This window comes from Crocodylus siamensis, chromosome 4, assembly GCF_052110815.1.
Source record: "Crocodylus siamensis isolate JL-2025a chromosome 4, ASM5211081v1, whole genome shotgun sequence".
Taxonomy (NCBI): domain Eukaryota; kingdom Metazoa; phylum Chordata; order Crocodylia; family Crocodylidae; genus Crocodylus; species Crocodylus siamensis.
In genome coordinates this window covers 83,324,248-83,346,003 of record NC_143398.1, presented here as the reverse complement: position 1 = coordinate 83,346,003, position 21,756 = coordinate 83,324,248, and the positions used below count along the sequence as shown (strand labels likewise).

The window sequence follows — 21,756 nt, the reverse complement described above, 5'->3', positions numbered from 1 at the left end:
AGCAGACTTGATTAATGAAGTCTGCTCTGACACGTTCTAATTAGAATGTGTTGGAGTATGTGCATCTGCACCCTTTTTCTTACCTCAGCAGCCCTCTACAGCTGCTTGAAAACCATCCTTATACAAACAATATTGGTTCTACTCCAAATCATTTGTTCAGGAAGCAAGAGAGTGAGGTAGAGAGAGATGCTAACACTTAAGAGTGGCATTTTAAGATGACCTAATGGGAAAAAAAATTAGAAAGGCCAAGACATGAGTTGAAATGCAACTGGTAAGAGATATAAAGGTTAATAAAAATGGATTCTACAACTATATCATGAGTAAGCAGAAGACCAAAGAACTGATCCATTCCTTAGAGAATGCAGGCCATCTGGTTATGGATGACACAGAGGAGGCTGAAATTGTTAATGACTTTTTTACTTTGGTCTTCACAAATAGGGGCAACTACCAAATGACGAGTGCAGTTGGCACCAAAGATAGGGAAGGAGACAAACAGTCTAGAATACCAGCAGCACAGTTCAGGGATCACTTAGTGGAGCTAGATGCTTTCAAGCTGGCAGGCCGAGATGAAGTGCACCTGAAGGTACTGAAGGACTTGGCTGAAATAATTTTAGGGCTATTAGCTATCCTCTTGTGAACTCCTGGATGATTAGAAAAGGGCAAATATACTGCCCATCCTGAAGAAAGGAGGATCTGAGGAATTATAGATCAATCAATCTTACCTTGGTACCTGGCAATATCATGGAACAGGTCTTCAAGGAATCTATTGTGAAGCACCTAGTGGAAAACAAGGTAATGAAGAACAGCCAGCATGGAATCACCAAAAGCAAGTCATGCCTGATGAACCTGATTTGTTTCTGTGAGAAAGTTACAGGCTCTGTGGATGGGGAAGATCAGTGGATGTGATGTACCTTGATTTTAGCAAGGCTTTTGACACTGTTTCCCAAGACATTCTTGTTAGGGTAACACTATAGGGATTTTTGAGGAGCACTGGATTTGCAGCTGAATAAAGGCATGACCTGTGGCCTAGCAAAAGCAGCTAACCACAAGGCAGAATGATATCTAAGCCAGCCATTTGCTTATGCTAAAGTAACTATCTTAACTGTGTCAACCATTTTCTGAGGAAAAAGCAGCAAGCGAATCTGTGCGAGTCTGTGTGCTGTGAATGAGGTAACATTTTAGGAATGTGGAAGATGGTACAACCTGGGATAGAAAAACAGACTGGAATGTGAAAAACAACACATAATTGGTAACAGAATCTGAGATGAACATATGCAAAAAGGTGAATGGTGATTGATGAAGAACCTCCAGAAGCTTCCAGGTTTTGGTCAATGTCTGCCCATTGCCTGATGAGCAGAAGTCAAGGTCTTTGACATGCACTCAAAGCAAAAAGACATGTAAATGAATGAACTGCATCGGCAATTCCATGTTAATGAAGCAAACAGTAGACAGAGGCAGAGCTTGAAATGGGAGGAGAAATGGGTGGAACAAACTGGGGGACAGAAGTGGAGTGAATGTTAGTGAGTATAAACCAAGGTGTATAAACGTGGGAAAAAAACTATTGTTCACGGCGGCTCCCCAGTTTGTTAGTTTTTTGGGAGCTAGTCCAAAGCTGTCTCCATTCTGAATAAAGCTGTTGCAAGCAATGTGTGCAAGCAGCGTTTGCTTCCTGTCTGCTCTGGCTAATGACTAACAGGACCCATAAGCGATTGGATCATCATCTCCCTAGTTGTTGGGCGCCGCATGAAGTCGGGGTCTAACAATTCTCATTTACAAGACAAGGAAATACATAATAAATGAAAATACTCCAATGTGGATATGTAACTGGTTGGATCATCATATTCAACAAGTAGTCATCATTGGCTCAATGTCTAGTTAGGAGGAGATATCTTCAGGTGTCTGTGTCTGGTCTGGTATTGTTTAATATCTTCATTAATGATTCGGACAATGGGACTAAGTGCACACTTAGCAAATCTGTGAATTAAACCAAGTTGGGTAGAGTTGCAGACTCTCTGGAAACATTCTAGGATCCGGGATGACCTGGACAGGCTGGAAAAATGGTCCACAAGCAACCAAATGAAATTTAACAAAGACAAGTGCAAAGTCCTGTACTTGGGACAGAATAATTGCTTGCACAAATGTAGACTGGGGAATTATTGGCTAGGCTGCAGTACTGCTGAGAAGGACCTGGGGATTACAGTGGACAGAAACTGAATATGTGCCAGCAGTGTGCTCTTGTTGCACAAAAGGCCAACAGTATACTGGATTGTATGTATGTCACTTGCAAATCAAGAAAAGTGATTTTTCATCTCTATTCAGAACTGCTGAGACCTCACTTGGAATACTTCCAGTTTTGGGCCTCACACTTCAGGAAGGATGTGGAAAGATTGTATAGAGTCCAACACAGAAAAGGAACAATGATGAGGGAAGCAAGACTTACGAGGAAAGGCTGAAAGAAATAGCATTATTTAGTCTGGAGAAGAAAAGACTGAGGGGGGATTTGATAACAGTCTCCAAATATCTGAACACTGAGAGGATGGAGATAGGATTTTCTCTGTGATCATAAGGGGCAGGCAAGAGGAGCAAGGGACTTGACTGCATCAGAAGAAAATTAGGCGAGAGATTAGAAAAAACTTCTGACTATAAGGGTGGTCAAAGAGTGGAACCGGCTATGCAGAGAGATTGTAGAATCTCCATCCCCGGACATTTTCAAGAGCACGTTGGACAGACACCAGTGTATTCACGGAGATGGCTAGCATCCCAGGGTACTCAAGGAGTTGGTTAGCATCATAGCTCAGCCCCCGGCACGGACCTTCGAGAGTTCCTGGCACTCTGGTGAAGTGCCTGAAGATTGGAAGAAGGTCAATGTGGTGCCTATCTTCAAGAAAGGGAGGAAAGTGGATCCAGCAAACTACAGGCCCATCAGCCTGACCTCTATCCCAGGGAAAGTCTTAGAAAAAATCATCAGGGGCCATCCTCAACGGACTGGCTGATGTCAACATCCTGAAGGACAGCCAGTATGGGTTTGTTGCAGGTAGGTCTTGCTTGACCAATTTCATTTCAAGGAGCTGGCTAGCATCATAGCTCTCTGCGAAATCCTTATAGGCTCAGCAGTGCTATGCTGGCTAGCACTACGGAAGAAAGATACTTGGGGGTCATCACTGACCACAAGATAAACATTGGCTTTCAATGCAATGCTGTGGCTAGTAAAGTGACCAAAACGCTGGCTTGCATCCATAGATGCTTCTCAAACAAATCCCAGGACGTCTTTCTCCCCTTGTACTTGGCCTTGGTGAGGCTGCAGCTGGAGTACTGCATCCAGTTTTGAGCTCCACAATTCAAAAAGGATGTGGAGAAGCTTGAGAGAGTCCAGAGGAGAGCCACGCGCATGATCAGAGGTCAGGAAAACAGATCTTACTATGACAGACTGAGAGACATGGGGCTCTTTCACCTGGAAAAGTGCAGGCTCAGGGGTGACCTGATGGCCACCTATAAGTTTATCAGGGGTGACAACCAGGATCTGGGGGAATGTTTGTTCACCAGAGTGCCCCAAGGGATGAAGAGGTTGAACAGCTATAAACTACTGCAAGACCGTTTCAGGCTGGACATAAGGGAGAATTTCTTTACTGTCCAAGCCCCCAAGATCTGGAATAGCCTGCCATTGGAGGTGGTTCAAGCACCTACTCTGAACGCCTTCAATAAAAAATTGGATGCTTACCTTGCTGGGATTCTATGACCTCGGCTGACTTCCTGCCCCTCGGGCAGGGGACTGGACTTGATGATCTTCTGAGGTCCCTTCCAGCCCTGATGTCTGTGAAATCTGTGACACTTGTCTGAAACAATTTAGTCAGGGATGGTCCTGTTTTGAGCAGGGAGCTAGAATTGCTAATCTTCCAGACCTACTTTCCTATGATTTTATGAACTCCTACTTAGCTGGGAATACAAGTGGAGCTGGGTATACAAGTCTCTTAGATTTCTTTGAAAATCCCACCATACAAAGGTTAGGAGCCTTTTGCTACATACTTCATGCAATACTCCTGCCATGACTTTATTGGTATTGAGTCCATCTCAGAATCATTGCCCTCTTGTCCCTTCACATGCTTCTTTCTCTTAGATCTTTTATATAAAGCTTATTTACTTAAATATCCTTTAAGCTACTAGTAAGAAAAAACAATCTCAAAATACATGACAGATGCACTTTAAAGCCACATCTTGTGATGAATGAACAGAAAACCCAGATTTGTTACTGTCAGCCCACACAGTCACATTTTCTGCTGCGCATGTAGTGATAAACAAAACATTTCAGAAAAAAAGAGGCCTTCTCTAGAAATCCAACTCTTTCTCAAAAAAAAGAGACTATTTAAATTATGTGGAACCCTTTGAAGAAATACCCTTTCCTGTCTTTGGCTGCCTACTACCTCTCAGCTGGTCACAGCCAGTTTTCTAATACTATGTTCTCCCCATCTATTATTCCTACAATTACTACATATAATTCTCATCAGTCATCTTCTTCTGATGTCTCCAACTAGAGCTGGCCAAATTATTTCTGCAAATAATTATCCAAAATTACCTTCAAACATTTTCTTCAGATGCTTGGGTGAATTTGCTCATGAAAGCATATGCATTTTGCCTGACTTCAGACTAATACAGCTAACTACCTGCATCTCTCTCTTCAAATTATTGTTATTAATAATCAGAAATATCTGAAAGATATATTCATGATTTTTTAGTCGTTATGATTTGGTACGCGCTGTTATTGGTCACCTAAGTCACATAACATTGTTTCTGGTCTGTTCCCAGACGGCATGAACTTGAGTTCATTTTCCTGTTTGCTTGTTCTCTGTGAATAATCATAATTGTGCAATGAAGCCTTTTCCAAAATGGCACTTCCTATGCTACAACTTTTACATATCTATTCAGACCTCACCATGCTTTTGCTATCTGCAGATGTTCTTGCAAAATAAATATCACTAGCTCAAATGTTTGCAAATAAGTAAATTGAAAGGGGTTGCAAAAATCAGAAGCAAGTCACACCCTCTGAAAAACCCTTCTCAAGTATTTTTTATGGTGATTGTGTCTATTTTTAAACCCAATACATTATTTCAGGAGATTTACAAGCTTTCAGCTGGTCCCATTATTCTATTTTCCTTTTACAAACTGAGACTTTTGAAGTCAGAATCATGTTATGAATTCTTGATCATCCAAGCAGTCCAAGCTTGTGAGATGTGCACTCTGCCAGTTTCATTGCAATGTTTGGGCAAAATGTAACATTTTGTTTGCTTACAAGGGTATAACCAATAGCCAGCAGTTACATTTACAAATGATTCTTTGGTTTGAAGGAGAAGATTTGTGCTTCAATAAGTTTCTAAAAAGTATTGCAACATAACTGATCACAAGCATTTATTTCTAATGTTAATAGCTCAAAAAATAAATAATAGGAACTTGCAAGACCAGCCACCAGGACCTGGATGCTGAGTCTCAGTAATCTTAGAACCATCAGTCTTCTAAATATAAAATAGACCAGTGAAGCTTTTCTTTCTCCCTGCCTTTCACTCTCTTGTTTTTCCCACCCCCTTTTCCTCCCTTCCTCCCATTTTAGTTCAAATGGATATCATAGTTTTTGGGTCTCATAAAGTAAAAATAGACGTGGCATTTGAGGAAGTTCTGATTGATCCAAACCAAAACTTGAGAGCTGCAAAACCTGAGAGGGGTACGGCTTGTCCCTGAACTGAAAGGCAACTAACTTGAATTAGATTTGATTGTCCGGGGGTGGAAATGTTATCTTGGATTCTTCTGGGGTAGTTAAAAATATGTCTTTAGGATCCCAGGATAAAAGGCTTTGTCCCAAGAGAAATGCCTGGTCTATTTTTACCCATGCGTTGGTATTAAACAACAGTAACTTGAGATGTAATCAGGACAAGTTATCTACTTGTCAATATTTTGAGGGTAATTGTAGGAGACTCAGATATTTCAGTCTCAAAAATCCCAGAGGTGGTATTGCCCAGGTAGAGGCAGTCTCTTAAGTTAACCAGATACGAAAGGCTTGTTTCAGAGTTACAGGTTAATGGCATTGCTTTTAAATGACACATGGAAATGTAGAGGGAGCAGAGAAAATTGTGGAACACTTGTGTAATGCTTGCTGTATGTGGAACATCACTTAATGAGAAGCATAGCTACACTGTGCATTCATGCATTTTCCACGTGGTCTCAAGAAACAGTAGAACACTTTTCTTTAGATTAATTTCCAGGTAACAAAGGTATGGATAGCTATAGTAAGCTCTGCATATTAGAATGTATTGATAGCTACCATGATCCCAAAGAGCAAGAGAAAATATTAGTTAAAAAAAATAAAATAAAAAAAAGGCCTTTGGCCACAGCTACCTGATCAGCAAGTAGTTGCTCTTAACCAAATAAAAACACCAAGCTGCAAATCTTCTTAAGTAACACACCAAAGATCCAATCATTGTTTGGAGATGGGAACATGATCCCTTGCAGCTCTCACTGTTTTGCCCCTTTAACTGACTACACCTCAGTACAATCTGTATTGGGCTTCAGATAGGAAACTCCAGTCTCACATGGATTTGAATGCAGGCTCTTCTTGGCTTCAAATCAGTTATATTGTTTTCAATTAATACAACACAACAGCAGAGAAAATGCACTACTGTTCACAGAAAGCAAATAAAATGAACCTCTTTAAGGTCTGTGCATTAGCATTGACATGTTTCAAAAATAACTGCTGAACTCATATCATTTCATAAAGCATAGCAGCACTATATAATTAATTATGACAGCCTTTCAGACTTTTTTCCTCCTAAATTATCAGTGTTATTTGAAGGCCAGAAGAACACTATGGAAATAAAGGAAGGGAAATATAAGAATGATTCTTCTGGGGTGTCTATGTCAATCCTAAGTCCATAACAGCAAAACTTTTAATCAAATAGGAAGGAGGAAGAGCTGTAAATAGAAATAGATAGGAACTTTTTCCCATCATATGAATACTTCCAAGTTTTTCAAAAGTTTCTCATTCTGCAATGGGATGAAACTGAGACCTCTCTTGGAAAAAAAGAGAGAGAGCAAGTCATAAAATTTCCTTTTCTGTCTCCCCCAGGATAATCTGATGGTTTAGATCAGCAGTTCTGAACCAGGGGTTCATGTACTCCCAGGGGGCATGTGAGATATATTTCATACATTGTCTAACACAGGTTGAAGGGCCTAATAAAATAATTTCCCATTGAAAGGGGGTACCTGAAGTCTCACTCTGAGACCAAGGGGTATGTCGACTGAAAAAGGTTCAGAATCGCAGGTTTAGATGGAGGTCTGGGTTATAGAAAAGCCAGGTTACATCTGACCTCTCACATTCTTGCACATTGCAAGTGAATGCTCTACATATATAATCCATTGGAATGAGGGCTTAGATTTAGGTTTCCCCCATTCATAGTAAGTGTCCCGAACATCAGCCAGTTTTGAGGATGATGGTCTATTTCTTGTTTTGAAAATTATTTCTGACCTAGCTCTCAAAAATCCTTCCCAAGAAAAGTTCTGTCAAAACTGGTAACTTCCTGGAAAAAAACTGAATCTACATCAAATTGACACTTTGCAATGTGACCCTATTTTGGACTATTAATCTCTTGTCTTCATTTTCTTATGGTGACGCAGACTGAATAAGCTCACAGGAAATATGGGTTTTAGGCTGCGCTTTGCTTGCTTGCTGGTTTCTGACCGGCTATGTTTTCATGACTTAGACACAGGTATGTATTCAGAACAGACATGCATATGTAGCCACGTATGTGCCCAGCCAGCACATAGCCTATTGCACATTCTCAGTCTAGATGTATATGTCTATAGTGCAGGAGAAGTAGAATTGCTACCTGCACGTAAGTGCCAAATGCCACTTACGGCCACGTCTGTGTGTGTTTGCAGTAGCAAAAATAGTAGCAGCACAAACTATGCCACAGTGTACACCCTTGCCCATGACGCATTGTCTCACTGCTGTATGTGCTGCAGGGGGAGCTGGCTGGGGCACACAGTGTCTCAGTGTGGGGCTAGCCAGCAGGCAGCCCCTCTACCCCCCATTGAGGCACCATGTTCCCCAGCCAGCTGGGGAGCAGCACGTGGAGACAGGGGAGGTCCTTCATCTCTGTACAATGTGGAACCCCCCAGATGCAAAAAAAAATAATAAAACCCTGCAAAAAAAAAAAAAAAAAGAAGGCTCAAAGTACACCAAAGTAGCGTGGGCTGGGACAAATACAGAGACGAGGGAGCAGGCAGCCCTGAACTACCTGCTTCTCTGTCTCCACGTGCTGCACTGTGCTCCCGTCTCAAAGTACAGTGTGCCCCAGCCAGTCGCGAAGGCTGGCAGGGGTGCAGGGTGCCTCAACAGGGGATGTGGAAACAGGGTAGGGGCACAATTGTCCCAGCTCACGTCCCTTTGGTGTGCTTTGAACCTTTTTATATTCAGAGGGGGGGGGGTTTATTTTCCGGAAATCCCGTTAGCAAATTAGCAGCACCATATACAGCTTAATGTGCCAGGAATGTAGTTTGTGATGCCACAAAAAAGTTAGGGGTACAACAAACTGCACTTGCCTGCGTGTCTGGATCTGGCCTACGTGGCTAGAAAGCTGCCATTTGACCTTGGGGAATGCCCATGCCAGTCGCCCTCTGGCATATGGCAGATTACACTGGGTGGGGTAGGGTGGCTGGCCCCAACTGTGCTGGCCTCAGCTGCCCGCCCTTGGAGGGAAGGGGAAGCTGCAGCCATGGCACTCCTGCTCACTTGTTCCTGGACATTAATAATTCCAAACAAAGGGATCCTAATTTCTTTTATTCCACATTTTAATACAGAAAAAGATATAAGCTCATCTAGTTGGCTCTTGGTCAGGTTTCTAAAGGGATTTAGGAACATAAATCTGCAGATAAACACTTTGAAAGATTTTCAGATGGGTCTGGGTGTCTAACTGTCACTGATTCCTGTATCTGTAAGTCAATAAATCCTCAAAAATTTGGCTCTAAGAGCTTTGGATTTTATATTTCTTAATAACTTTGAAGTCTGCTAAAAGAAGTGCATTTTACAGCTCCTTCTGATGGATGCCAAGTTTGCTGTAAGACGTGGCTCCAGTGGGAGTGCATTGCAGAGGTGAAGGTCCTGGTTTCAGCTTTGCTAAGTTTTGCCTTTGGGAGAATAAGAACAAGGTTAGAAATGAAGAGCCAGCCATTTACTATCTTGTAAATACTGACTAGCACTTTCTATTTCACCCAGGGGCCTCCAAGCAGTGAGTGAAGACAACAGAGCCCAAGCACAAACTGCTTGCAGTGGATGAGGACACTCAGAAGCCAGGAGCTACATTTTATATAAACTAGTTCTCCTGAGTATCTGCAATAGTCACATCACGCCAGTTGGCCTAGGCTAGATTTGCATCTAAAAGAAAAGTAAAAGTTTGTTCTGTTATTTTAAATTAAAATTAATAATAATGAAAAAAAAATGTCTAGCCAGAGAAGCAAGTTAGAAACTTAGAAGCCGCGATAGGTCTACTAAGCAGCCTGGGGCTGCAAATCATTTTTATGGTGGTGCAGAAGATACCTTTAGGTGTTTGGTGATTGCAGAGGTAGGAAGCAGTATGCCCTCAAAGTACTTCTCACTGCCAATCTGCATTGCTTCTCTCCTGTCATAAAATAATAGAGAAAGAAGGCTAGTAGGGACTTTGACGGTTTGGCTATGCTGTGTCAACAGCTGATTCTGGGGAAGAAAAGTTAAATGTACCATGCCCACCTGAATCCTTAGATGTACTCCAGACCTACAGTTTCACCAGTGAAGCTGACCCAGACTTACTGTGAGTGCCTGCTCTTGAGTCTTTGGTCTCTGGTGTACCAGAGTTTGGTCATCAGAAATGAGCCCAGAGGAGCTTCACTGGCAGACTTCTAGGTCTGGAATATGCGAGTAAACTTGGGTGGCTAGGGGACTGGAGCACCATCCCAGAGTGGGATTGGGGGGGTGCAGGGTGCCAGAATGGTCACTTCCCAAGAAGTCTGTGCTACTGATGCTGCAACAGCCCAAGCTGTAGCTATAGCAGCAGCAGCTAGGTGAAGAGACTCCACACAACTGCTTCTGTAGCAGGAGCAGCAACACCCAAGGCCAGGCAAACCATTCTATATAAGCAACACCTAGAGCAGTGGTCACCAACCAGTGGATTTCGGTCCACAGGTAGATCTCAGAGCCTCTTGTGGTAGATCGTAGAGCCTCTTGGCATTGATCTGAGGCTGGGGTGGGGGGCTGAGTGCTTCTGTGCATACATGCACATGCCACAGCCCAGCAGATCAGTCGATGGGGGAGAGAAGTGGCAAGGGCTAGATCGAGGCCCGCGCATTGAGGGATAGTGCTGCAGAAGCAAGAGCAGGTACAAGTTGAGTGGGGCCCCAGCCAGGTGAGGTGCACCCCCCAAATAATTTTTTCTCCCTCTGCCTCAATCTGCCCCCCCTTCCCTCCCCAAAGATATACCTGCTGGGAAGGGGGGTGCGGGGAAGGGAGGGTAGCAGCAGCTCATAGTAAATCTTGGGTTGCTTTTAAGTGCCAAAGGTGATCCCCTACTTAAAAAGGTTGGAGACCACTAACCTAGAGACTTAGAGCCCCTGGGACCAAGGACAATGATCTTTCACCCCCATTCCCTCTTCCCACCCCAGTTCTCTCTTCCCAAGCAGGGTTCAGTCCAGGTTTCACCTGACCCCCTGTCAGGGTTTTGTCTAGGCACTCACACCCTCTCCCATCCAGGCAGGGTTTTGCCTAGGGTTCAACATATGTACATCCCTCACCAGGTTTTTGCCCAGTGCACAAAACCTGCTCATTATGCAGTTAGGTACCCTGAGCATGCCTTTCCCCATCCTCACTAGGACCAACAGATGAGGCAGCACAGATGAGCCCCAACAGATCATCTAGTCCAACCTCCAGCTCACAGCAGGATTATCCCTGTATAAACTATCTTGTACAAACGTTTGTCTAACTTGCACTTATTTGGGGGAGATTCAGTCACCTAGCTCATACCCACCTTCCAAACTCCAACAGATTGCAGGGCTGCCAGTCAACTGCCATGGCATAATCAGACCAAAAAAGGAAGCACACAGCATCTCTGACGGTGGCTTCCCATGGAAGTTGAACCATGGAGGACCATGAAGCATTATAGATGATGGTTCTTACATTGGAGCAGCTTTCAGCATTCCATTCTTGGCGTCTTCATCAGGAAGTGAATGAAAAACACTGTTGGAGATTCCAGACATGTTTCTAGGTCCTAGAGTCATACCAGGAACACCTTGTATACTGCCTGCTTTTGGACTAGTGAATATTCCAGAGAAATCCACTTAAGTGCAAGAGAATGGGGTATTACTACTGTTTTGCCATTGACCTTGTCAATTAATTTATGTAGTATAACAACATTTATAAACCTGCTATCTCATGATTCTTCAACTGACAAAAAATGTCCATGGCTGCTCCCCAAATCCCAGGGGAGAAGAGGTACAAGGTACTCTCCCCTTCTACCTTACAAGTCTGTAGAATATAACAAAACCTGTAGCTAGAGCAGGGGCAGGCAATTATTTTGGGCAGAGGGCCGCTTACTGAGTTTCGGCAAGCTATTGAGGGCTGCATGGCAGGCAGCTCAGGGCAGATTAATATTAATTTTCTAAAATGTTTTTAGGGGCCTCGCAGGCCAGATAGAATGGCTTGGCGGGCCGCATCCAGCCCCTGGGCTGTATTTTGCCAACCCCTGACCTAGAGACATAGCAGAGCAGTTTTGTGCCCAGGGCAGCCGCAGTGCACATGGCAATGCTTCTGCAGTGGTGCCAGTTGTAGCAGGGCGATCAGCTGCCACTATCGTAGTAGTTATTTTTGTATCCCCACACCCCCACAACAAAGTCAGTACCCAGGGCTGTTGGCCTAATCAACCTCTTCCACCCTGGTCACACTACTGTCTAGAGCATTTGTGCCTCCCTAAGGCACTAACTATTTCCTCTATGCATCCTCCACAGTGGAAGACAGCCAAAGAAGATAGGGCTACTTCTCTGTCTATCCCCACGAACCAAGAAAACATTCCCAGATACAACTGCAGATAACATGCTGCACTATCTAAAACAGAGTCACAATTGGTGCACCCTGCCTATACTCTAGGGGAACTCAGCAAGAAATTCCTTCCAGAATTTCCCCTGGTACAATATGGTTCCTTGCTGCTCCCAACCAGAGGCTGTGCCTGACTCACACAATAGTCCAGTTTGATTAATCAATGCTGCTCTAGCAGCCAAAGTAAAATGAGCTCCATTGTACAAGTTTAGCGAGTTCTTTTATTCACTGTTTCAGGGTTACAGGCACTAGTTTCCACTGTCAGGCAATGTTTTTGGTTCAAAACTACAGTGAAATGTGTTTTGTTTTTCTAGAACTGAGATTGATTAAATTCTGATTAAAGTCTGAAGTTTATTGTGGGGGGGGGATCCCCTCAAAGGTACAGCAGCTGCACAAGAGAACATTTCATCATAAAGAACAGGCTGATTCACTGTATTTCTCCTGGGTTCAGATTGTTGTCTCCCCCACGCAGTCTCCATCAAATAGAAAGAAATGTGAAAAACAGCACAGTATATGTCTGGTTGTGCATATTTTGCAACAGACAATTTTGAAAGCTCCAGTCCTTCTCAAGGGATAGCTATAAGAAAAGACAGTGGGCCACACTTCAATATCAGGTGCACCAATAAAAATCCAGTAATTCTACTCTTACGGCAAGAAGAAAGGCTGAGTATTGGACATTCAGAATCTCTTTTGCTGAGCCAAAAGCTGCTGAGAATCTTCAATTTTCAGGTCATTCTGTTTTCGTCAATCATTAAACTACAAGAAGTAATTTAGTAAGTAACAATAAGCTTGTGTTAAACCTGATGTTCTAGTGGCCTAAGTTGTGCCCCAGATTTAACCTATTACAGAAAGTTCATCTCAAACTAGTCCTGAATCTTCTGAGAGCTTAAGAGTAAGTATATCCATGAAAGCTATCCAGACTCATTTGTTCAATCAACAGCCCCTAAATTGAAAAAAGAGGGTAAAACCAACCATCCACTTAAGAAGTGGGTTTTCATCTCTCTTCCAACCCTTATTTTACTATATGTTGTATATTCAGTAAATGAAACCAGCAAGTAAAAGTTGCCTGAAACCAGAGTTTCATATTTCAAATTCATGTTTAAAAGTTCCATGTTTCAAATTCCAAGTGAAATGTCAGGAGTAATTCATTCAAGAGATGGAATGGTCCCTGAGGAGCAGTGGAGCCCTCAGTTATAATACAAATAATGAAACAAGCCTAGGAGATTTTTTTTTTTAAATATAGATAATGTAGAACAGTTACCAGAAAGATACCACTGTACATCCTTTTCTAGATTCCATAATAAATTCCAATAAATAACACTGTGTGTTAAGTCTCATTTGATTTTTCATCAATCACTGAGATTTTTGAACATTCAAATGGGAAGGGTGTTTCGCTTTGCCTTGCTTTTCAATTGGCTCCTTCCGTGCTTGATCAAAGGAAAGGAGCAGCTGAAAAAGAATTAAGCCTTTGTATAAGTGCAGCCATTGTATAAAGTGGCTTGTCACACATACATCGTGGAGAGAGATGCCCCAGAGAGAACATGGAGAATATGAATTGCAGAGTCCTGTGAAAGAAAGCTTATGAGAAGACAACATTAAGAAGGCAGTCTGAGTTGAACTTTTTATTGTTTTGTTTCTGTTTATGTTGATAAAGCCAAACTAGGAATGGCATAAATGCGTACTCCACATAATGTAAGTACTATATTCAAGAGATGGTGGCAAATTGTATGTGCTCATCTGTGACATCAGGTGTTTTGTATGGCCCTTTAGTAAAGCAAATATACAAGAAGAAAACAGAAACAATCCATTTAGCGTCTAAAGGCGTGTGTGGACTACATGAGGGGCATGTGTGCACAACACTTTAAAGCAGGTTAAATGCTTTTGCACCATTTTAATGGTGCTAGTGTTTATACATGTCAGCAGCGTGTTGCATATTAATTTCAGCCACTTTAGCACATTCGGCGGTGTAATGCGCCTTAAATGACTTCGGGGTGAGCAAACTAAAACACCTCCAAGGAGTTTTAGTTTGATGCCCTACAGCCATGGAGCAAAGCACCGGGCTTTTGTGTGGCTCAGGGACTGTGCAGGCAGCCTGGCAGCAGCTCGGGAGGCAGGCTCCACAAAAATAAAAAAAAAGGTGGTGAGCCCGATTTTTTTTTATTTATTTTTTTTCTTCCCTTGGAGCCTGCCTGCCTGCATGAGCTGTGCAGGGACCCAGCCCTTCCCTCCATGGCTGTGGTTCCCCCCAGGACTGCCTGAGCCGGGTGCCTATGGGTGGGTGATACCTGGGGGAGGGCCGCCGTTGCTGTGGAGGGAAACACCAACCCCCTCCACCCCCAAAGCCCAGGGACTGCTTTGCCCACCAGCAGCTTGCCCTACCTTTCCTACCACTGGAGAGGCAGGTAAGACACAGGTGTACATGACACGGGGGTTTACTTAACCCTAAATTGAAGCGGTGTTTTTAAAAACCCACTGCTTCAATTTAGGGCCCCCATTTCATCTACATATGCCCTAAGTGATCAACAGAAACAGCAACAGCAGACCAGGTCTTAGAGCAGGTCAAAAAGGAGAAGAGAGCCAAAGAGCAGGAATTTCAAGACCTTAAAGTGTCCCACCAATATAGCCAATCAAAAAAATGAGAACATTTTCTTCTTGAAAATAGTCATAAAAAATTCAGCCATCCCCTTTTTAGTTAATGTTGCAATGAACATTTTGCCAGCCTATTCAACAGTCAAGTAAAACTGGCTATTCTTTATCCAACATAAGAAATATATAGAGGAGTAGATGTTCTAAAACTCCATTAACCTGAAGATATCACCTCGTCTTCAGTGAGTATCACTATTTCTCCCCTTCAGATGAGCCAGATCTACCAGATAACATTTTTGCAGGAAACCATTGCTGCCTGATGGAAAGAATTCTGAGCTGCTTGTTTAGTACCTTCATTATCATGATCTCAAACTACATTGTGGCCAATGCATGAAAGTGTTGCCACCAGTTGAGGCCAAAGCTGTCATCTTGGACAGGCTGAGTTCTTGGAGTAGATAGTACCCTCTTCACTTACAGTGAGTTAGGGATAACAGATAAGACAGTTGCCATGGATCAGCTGATAAATGTTCCCAAATGATAAAGCCCCTTCTCTTTAAAAGGTGCAATTGTACAAACTGTTCATGTCTTTGGTTAGGGCTATTTCAGTTATTCAATTTGCATCTTATATGCCAGGCATCTCTGTGTTCAGACGCATCTCAGAATGTTTTGTCCATTCCATTATCCCAGGTAAGCCTTAGAGCTTACAGTGCTGGCCCTGTACCACCCCATAGCTGCCCTTGTCAGATGTGGAACACAGGGGCATCAACAGGGAGAAATCTCGTTATGAAGGTCCTGTGCCTGACCAGATCCCTGCTGTAGCAAACCCCATTAGAATTCTGCCATTGACGACCATCCCTGAAAGAACCACATCTTGCACCAGCGACTAAAACAATATCTTTTCTCCTAGAACTGGAAAGGAAGACGCAATTTACTTTCATTCCACATGCTGGCCCTGTGAGCGAATTTGCTGCTTTGTTTAAGACGATGATATAATTTCTCAGTCTTACATAAACAGCAGTTTCATTCCAGAATTATACAATAAGTATATCTATGCACAGCATATTAATATGTGGAAGCCTTATGCAACAGAGGGTCATCCCGGGGCTGGGTCTCATGTCGGCCCGCCCACATGCCTAAGTAGGGCAATCCACCCAGTTTCTCCTGCCACGACTTGCTGGAATAATAAACTGGTGTTCTAAATGGGAGGCTGCCCATTATAATGCCCCAATGACAGGGGGCACTATCCATGGCTCTGCACTGACCCTACACCATGGCCCATGCCTTGCTGATAGTATTGCAAGTTCTTAATGGCTCTTGCCCCACACTGGGCCTCATAACTTCCTAGTCTGGACTCCAACCAGATCCCTCATATTCAGGCAGTCTACTCCATCCTCATTCTGGGCTGCCAAGCTCCCTTCACTCTTCTACCTCTCAGCAGTGGCCCTCTCTGTGGGACCTTTGGCCACACAGACCCTGGCCTCGCCTCTATGCCACTCAGAACCCCAGCCCCCTGCCTGTGGGCACTCTGGCGCTTTTGACCCTTCTGGTCATTGACCAGTTGAGGGCATCTTGAGTCAGGCTCCAGAGCAGCTAGCCCATTCTCTCTTATATAGCTCCACCTTCTTGGGCCCTACTACAGGGTTATCCACCTAGTTGTGGGAGCTGGAATTTTAAGGCACACCTTCTCACCTTTCACTGGGGAGGTTTAAAGTCCAGGCATTTGAATGACACTACCCCACCACAGGCAGTCCCTCTAGGCCTCTGTACCCCAGCAGGGTGCAGTTTTAGGTCATGCCCAGGATCAGGAGCCTCTTGCCATCCCCATAGTTCCTGCCCTTACCTCTAAGACATTGTAAGCAGCAGCTCAGCTGGGTGATGTTGCTCCCTCAGCTGCAAGCAGCAAACTGCTGCCTCTGCCTGCCTTGTCTAAGTTTGAAAATGGCCACCTTAATCAAGCACCTGCCGGCTGCCTGCTTCAGCCCTTAAAGCACTGCCACACCTTGTATCTATTTTTTTTAGGAAAATGCCATGTCCTAAATATATATTCTAGGCCCATTTTGATTTCTACAGAAAAAAATGACCATAAATTTAATGTCAGACACCTGATAAAACCTACAGTGTATCTGCAAATGCAGTTCAAGGGACAAGTGAAATGGAGGAGTTACATCTCTGTTTATTAATAAATGATTCTTTCCTGGCTTAACTTATAATGCATAGATTGATGCTAAATATTTTATAAAACAGAATACATTACATAAAGTAGATGTAAGAATATAGTTTACTTTCATTGTACTCATCTTAGAAACTTTTATCCTAGTTTCTATTTGTGCATAGACATATGGAAAAACTGTAGCTCATAGATGATTTAAGAATGTTGTTCTCAGTTTGATGATTCATTTACTTTTGGTTCACCTATTTCCAAAAAGGCCTGAAGAAAGATTCATTTCCTGCTTTTGGGGGCCATAATTTCTGTGAAAAATCTCCTCTCAATATGTATCAGAGATGTTTCCAAACAAGTTTTTGTTCTTATTCCTATTTAATGAAGCTTCTTTCCATCTCCTCATCCCAATAAAGGAAACACACTGCCAAGATTATTCTTTTCATTCCCACTAGGGAGAGCATGATTTAGATTGTCTAGAGTACTGCTTACCTTTTGACTGGTTGTATCCAGGTCTCAAATTTTGGAGCAAGAGAGGGAAATTTGTTGGGTACCATCTCAAACTAAAGCAGCAAGAGGTCTGAAAAAAAAGGAAATTCCTCTTGTTAAATAGGTATGGTTCTATTTAACTTCTGGTGATACTGTGCACTATGTGACGATGTTCTGTTTTAAAGATATAGTATTACTGCGTGCCAACAATTTAATTGTTCGCATTTTTTATACCTCCGTTTTATTGACTTCAGTCAAGAGTTCTATTACATGGTGCAATGGGATCTCCTGAATATATACCAGAATATATTAGTATATACCTTACGTCAGAGTCATTGAAGTGTTCAGTGGAAAGAGCACTTCAAGACATAAAAATATGATATAAAGGCCAAAGTCAACAGAAAGATTTGCATTAATTCTATACATTTTGGATCAGGCATAAATAAAAATGGAACATGCCATGCTCCTTTTTTACCTACCTTAAAAAAATTAAGGATAAACTCCTAAGGGTATTTAGGAACTTAAAGATGCAAATAGGCACAGAAGGATTTGGAAAATCGCAGTTAGTCAAATTTAAGTAGTTCAACATACATTTAAAAATCTGTGTCTTCTAGTACTGTCACGTGCATCATATAACACAGTTTAGACTTAACAGTATTTCTTTTATGAAATGCACAAAACATTTGTTTTATAAAACAGCATGTGAAATGAATCTAGGCTACAAAGTTGAGTTAATTAGTAGCTGGAAATGTATTTCAAATTTCTTTTATTACAGTAACCAGGGAAATTACCTTCTTTATCTAATTGATTCTACTACTGTTTTTTTACATTCTGGGTATAGCTACATGACACTAGACTACCCTTCAGTCAAAGTTTGATCTAGCTTTAAACTAGCTGGCTTAGGCACTGGAAGCAGTATAGCTGCTGCAGCACAGAGCTCGTAACCTTTTGTAGAAGCAGGAGGAATACTCAGGCAGTTAGCCATGCTGATTCAATGTTACCATGGCTGCACTGCTACCTAAACCAGATTTAGCTAGTTTAAACCTAGCTTGTGTGTATGTCTATGATGTGCTGCAGTCACTGCAGTGTAATGCAGCGTAGCCATACCCAACTGTACTTGAACTATATTTCATGTCAAGGAAGACTCGACTCATTCTTTCTATGTAAAAGGAACAAACCTTCTGTATATGCCCAGAATGAAGGTCAAACAAACTACTATGTTGAGTTTATCTACCATAGATAAGAGGACAGAGAGCTGAAATGGATTTTAATTCAGTGCTGACTAACATAGTATTATGTTGAACAACATGCACAAGGGGTTTGATCTGACATTATGTAACACAGTTTAACACAGCAAACTGACTGAGAACAGAAGCAGAGTTTTGTAGTAACAGCTACTGATATTTAAGACTGATCAAACACTCATTGCTGTTGGCTTAGAAATGGTACTTAAAGGCCTGTTTGGGGGGAATTGGCTTATAGGTATAGATATATGTATTATAAGGGATCAGGATGGGCAGCGGGGGTTAAGGGATTTCTAAAGAGTTCGGGAGACACACACAGCTTTTCATGGTCCTGGAAGTAGAAGGCTGTCTAGCACAACAAGGCCAATGGATGGACACAGCCTGAGAATGAAAGGGGGCACACTATAACATGAGATCACAGCCTTCAAGACAGACAGGTTGTCTAACACAACAAGGACACACAGCCTGGGAATCAAAGAAGTACTGTCCCATAACACAAGATAAGTGACACCAGCCACAAGGCCTCAACAAGCAGGGGGGGCTAAGGCCCAATTTTGGGGGAACAGACCAAATTAAGAGAAGGTCCGGAAGGCTACATGGATGTGTGACCACAGAGAAACAACCAACCAGAAATAGCCATGAATGAAGAGTCATCAGGAGTCATCAATGGGGAAGGAGAATACAAAAGGAGAGACTTGAGATTAACAAAGGCTCCCTCCCTGTTCCTTCTCATCCCACCCTTGGTCCCATCCCTCCCCATTTTGCTCCCTGAGAGGGGTCCCCATCTCTCAGGAAGGGCCTCCAAGGCTGCCATCGACAGAGGGGACACACCAGTAACCTGTCTCATGCACCCCACTGGAGGGGGGCTGTGGACCTCGGCATCCCACCTCCAGACTGCTGACACCTAAGAGAGAGAGCCTCATAGTGGATCCTGCATCCTGAGCAGATGTGCTTTGACTCTGATGACAGCCCTAGGATTGATGGATATAGAATTGTTTGATTGTTTGTATTGTTGATTTTTTGTTCTTATTCTGTATCAATAAATTTGCCCATTTTTGACTGGCAGGTGCTGTGGTTGGTCTGAGGGTTGTGCCTGTCTAGAACAAAGGTATAGGTGCTGGGTCCAAATCTGTTGTTAACAATTACCAGTCACTTCATGCAGGATTTCAGTATCTAACCTATGAAATGGGAGGCACTTAATAATATAGTTAGCTTTCTCCATTAAATGAGATATAAAAACTTTAATTATTTGATACGGATATCAAATAATCAGTGACTCTCTACATTATTAGATTAATCATGTAGAGAGTCACTGGTTATTTGATATCCGTATGGGGGTGGCAAACTTGTCGTGATGGGCTGTTGCTTGTAACCCAGCCCTCACTGCAGTCCATACGCAGTGCTTCCCAGAAATCAGCAGATTCCGCAAAGGGAATAGCTACAGAAAGGTAGGTGCCCTGCTGATGCATCCCCTGCTGCAGTGGCAAGAGTAAACTGAACAGGGCAGGCAAAAAGACCTTGAGGACACCTCCTTTGCCACTGTGGATAGAGTCTGCTGTCAATTCCCTGAGCTACTGAGGATAGGCAGCATCCAGACTATTCACAAGTCAGATCTGATCTGTGGGCTATAGGTTGATGACCTCCAAACTAGATAATAAAGATAATGCTGAATTTTGCACTGAAAGAAGATTAAAATGACTTTATTTTTCATTCTCTAATAACCAAATTTAGTCTTCAAGTCACTGTGCTTGGTTCAGTTGATTTTTTTTTTCAGTAATTACTGGTGAGGATTATTCATGTATTCATTTGTGGACAATTACATTGTCAAATGTTTTAAACATATGACATCTTTCTGAAATCCACTACAAAACTATACAGGGGAATTTCCAGAAGGGCTCAGTGTTTATCAACCACTGCTCCCAGAGATATCAATTGTACAACCCCCATTGAATAATAGAAACATCATTAGCTAACACAAGGTTATACCCATAATGTCAGATTCCTCCAGCTAAAAAAAAAAAAAAAAAGAGTGATTCTATACTATTCATACCAGGGCATTCCAATATATCAAACACAAAAAGAATTATTCTTCACAAATTATCTTACCTTTTCAAGGAGAGGCCAATGATACAATTTTAACATGAGCAATTATCAGGTAATGAAAATGACCTATCTATTTTGTAGGAAGATAGATATAGCTGAGATCTTTGTCATGTACTCTCATTGCACCTATTATGTACTAAATGCAACATTTAACAGAGGACAGTGATCAGAACTTGAGAAATTAAGAACATCATGAAAAAGAAAATATCTGCAGAAAAAATCCCATTGACAGTAAACTGAAGAAGATCATAGGCTAGAGAGAGAGGAAATGAAACATTTTGCACAAGTTATGTAGCATTTTATCCTGTGCTGCACTTAGCTATATCATAGTAAATATTAAGGGTAGTTTCATAAGCGTATTTTAATTACTAAGTTAATTTCATTAATTTCAGCAGTATTAACTAGGGGCCATTTGCACCAATTATAAGGCTTGTGCCTCTCATAGGCGATCTTGGAAAACCATTCACTGGAAATAATATCATTACCTAAATACTGTAAAAACCTCCCAGTTAAACAGAGAACTGTATTCATGTGCATCAAATACGCTCTCCCCTATTGCTTAATAAACCTTACTAGTAACCAATTTAGAAACAAAGGGCATTCTATGGGCTGGTCAGGACATATGATACTACACACTAGGGTTTCTTTCTTTTCTGGCTATGCCTGAATAACCTTATGAATTTAGAGTTTGAGTAGCACAAGTTGTCTAACAAAAGTTCAGTTACTCATGAATAATTTGGTTTCCAATGTGTATGTGAAGAAAACAGCTCAACACAAGGCTTTTTGTATTAAAGCCATCTGTGAGTCATGGTATCATCATGCATGATATGGGATCATTATATGAGAGCAGTAGTGCATGAAACTGCATGGGAACAGTGTATGAAAGGCCACCTTCAAGATAACGTGCATAGTTCCCAGCAATGATAATTTAATAGATTTTCAGGAGTTGGGGTGTGTTTACAAGAGCTGAGCTCCATTATCTTTTCTACAAATATACTCATATGCAATGCTTTGACTATTTTAAAGGTTTTATTAACATAAGTTTAGAAGGGGTGTATTATTCATGAATGATGAAG

At 42.2% G+C, this 21,756-nt stretch overlaps 1 protein-coding gene across 1 annotated transcript; it reads right to left on the bottom strand.

Moving 5' to 3' along the window:
- Window positions 1-8,823: 8,823 nt before the first annotated feature.
- LOC149865921 (uncharacterized) lies at window positions 8,824-17,714 on the bottom strand. Its single transcript, XM_090041022.1, has 4 exons — window positions 17,337-17,714; window positions 11,037-11,219; window positions 9,578-9,659; window positions 8,824-9,168 (listed from the first exon to the last, which is right to left on the bottom strand). Exons 1-4 carry the CDS (start codon window positions 17,399-17,401, stop codon window positions 9,031-9,033), a joined length of 468 nt encoding a protein of 155 aa, XP_089897148.1. The 5' UTR covers window positions 17,402-17,714; the 3' UTR covers window positions 8,824-9,030.
- Between the last annotated feature and the right edge of the window lie 4,042 nt (window positions 17,715-21,756).

Bases quoted from the DNA above. Each gene is read 5' to 3' on its own strand.
- LOC149865921 (XM_090041022.1), bottom strand. From the start codon at position 17,401: ATGGTACCCAACAAATTTCCCTCTCTTGCTCCAAAATTTGAGACCTGG. The intron at 9,660-11,036 runs GTGGGTATGAGC...ATTTTATGACAG, and splicing joins AATCTGTTGGAGTTTGGAAG to GAGAGAAGCAATGCAGATTG. The intron at 9,169-9,577 runs GTATCTTCTGCA...ATTCTCCCAAAG, and splicing joins CAATCACCAAACACCTAAAG to GCAAAACTTAGCAAAGCTGA.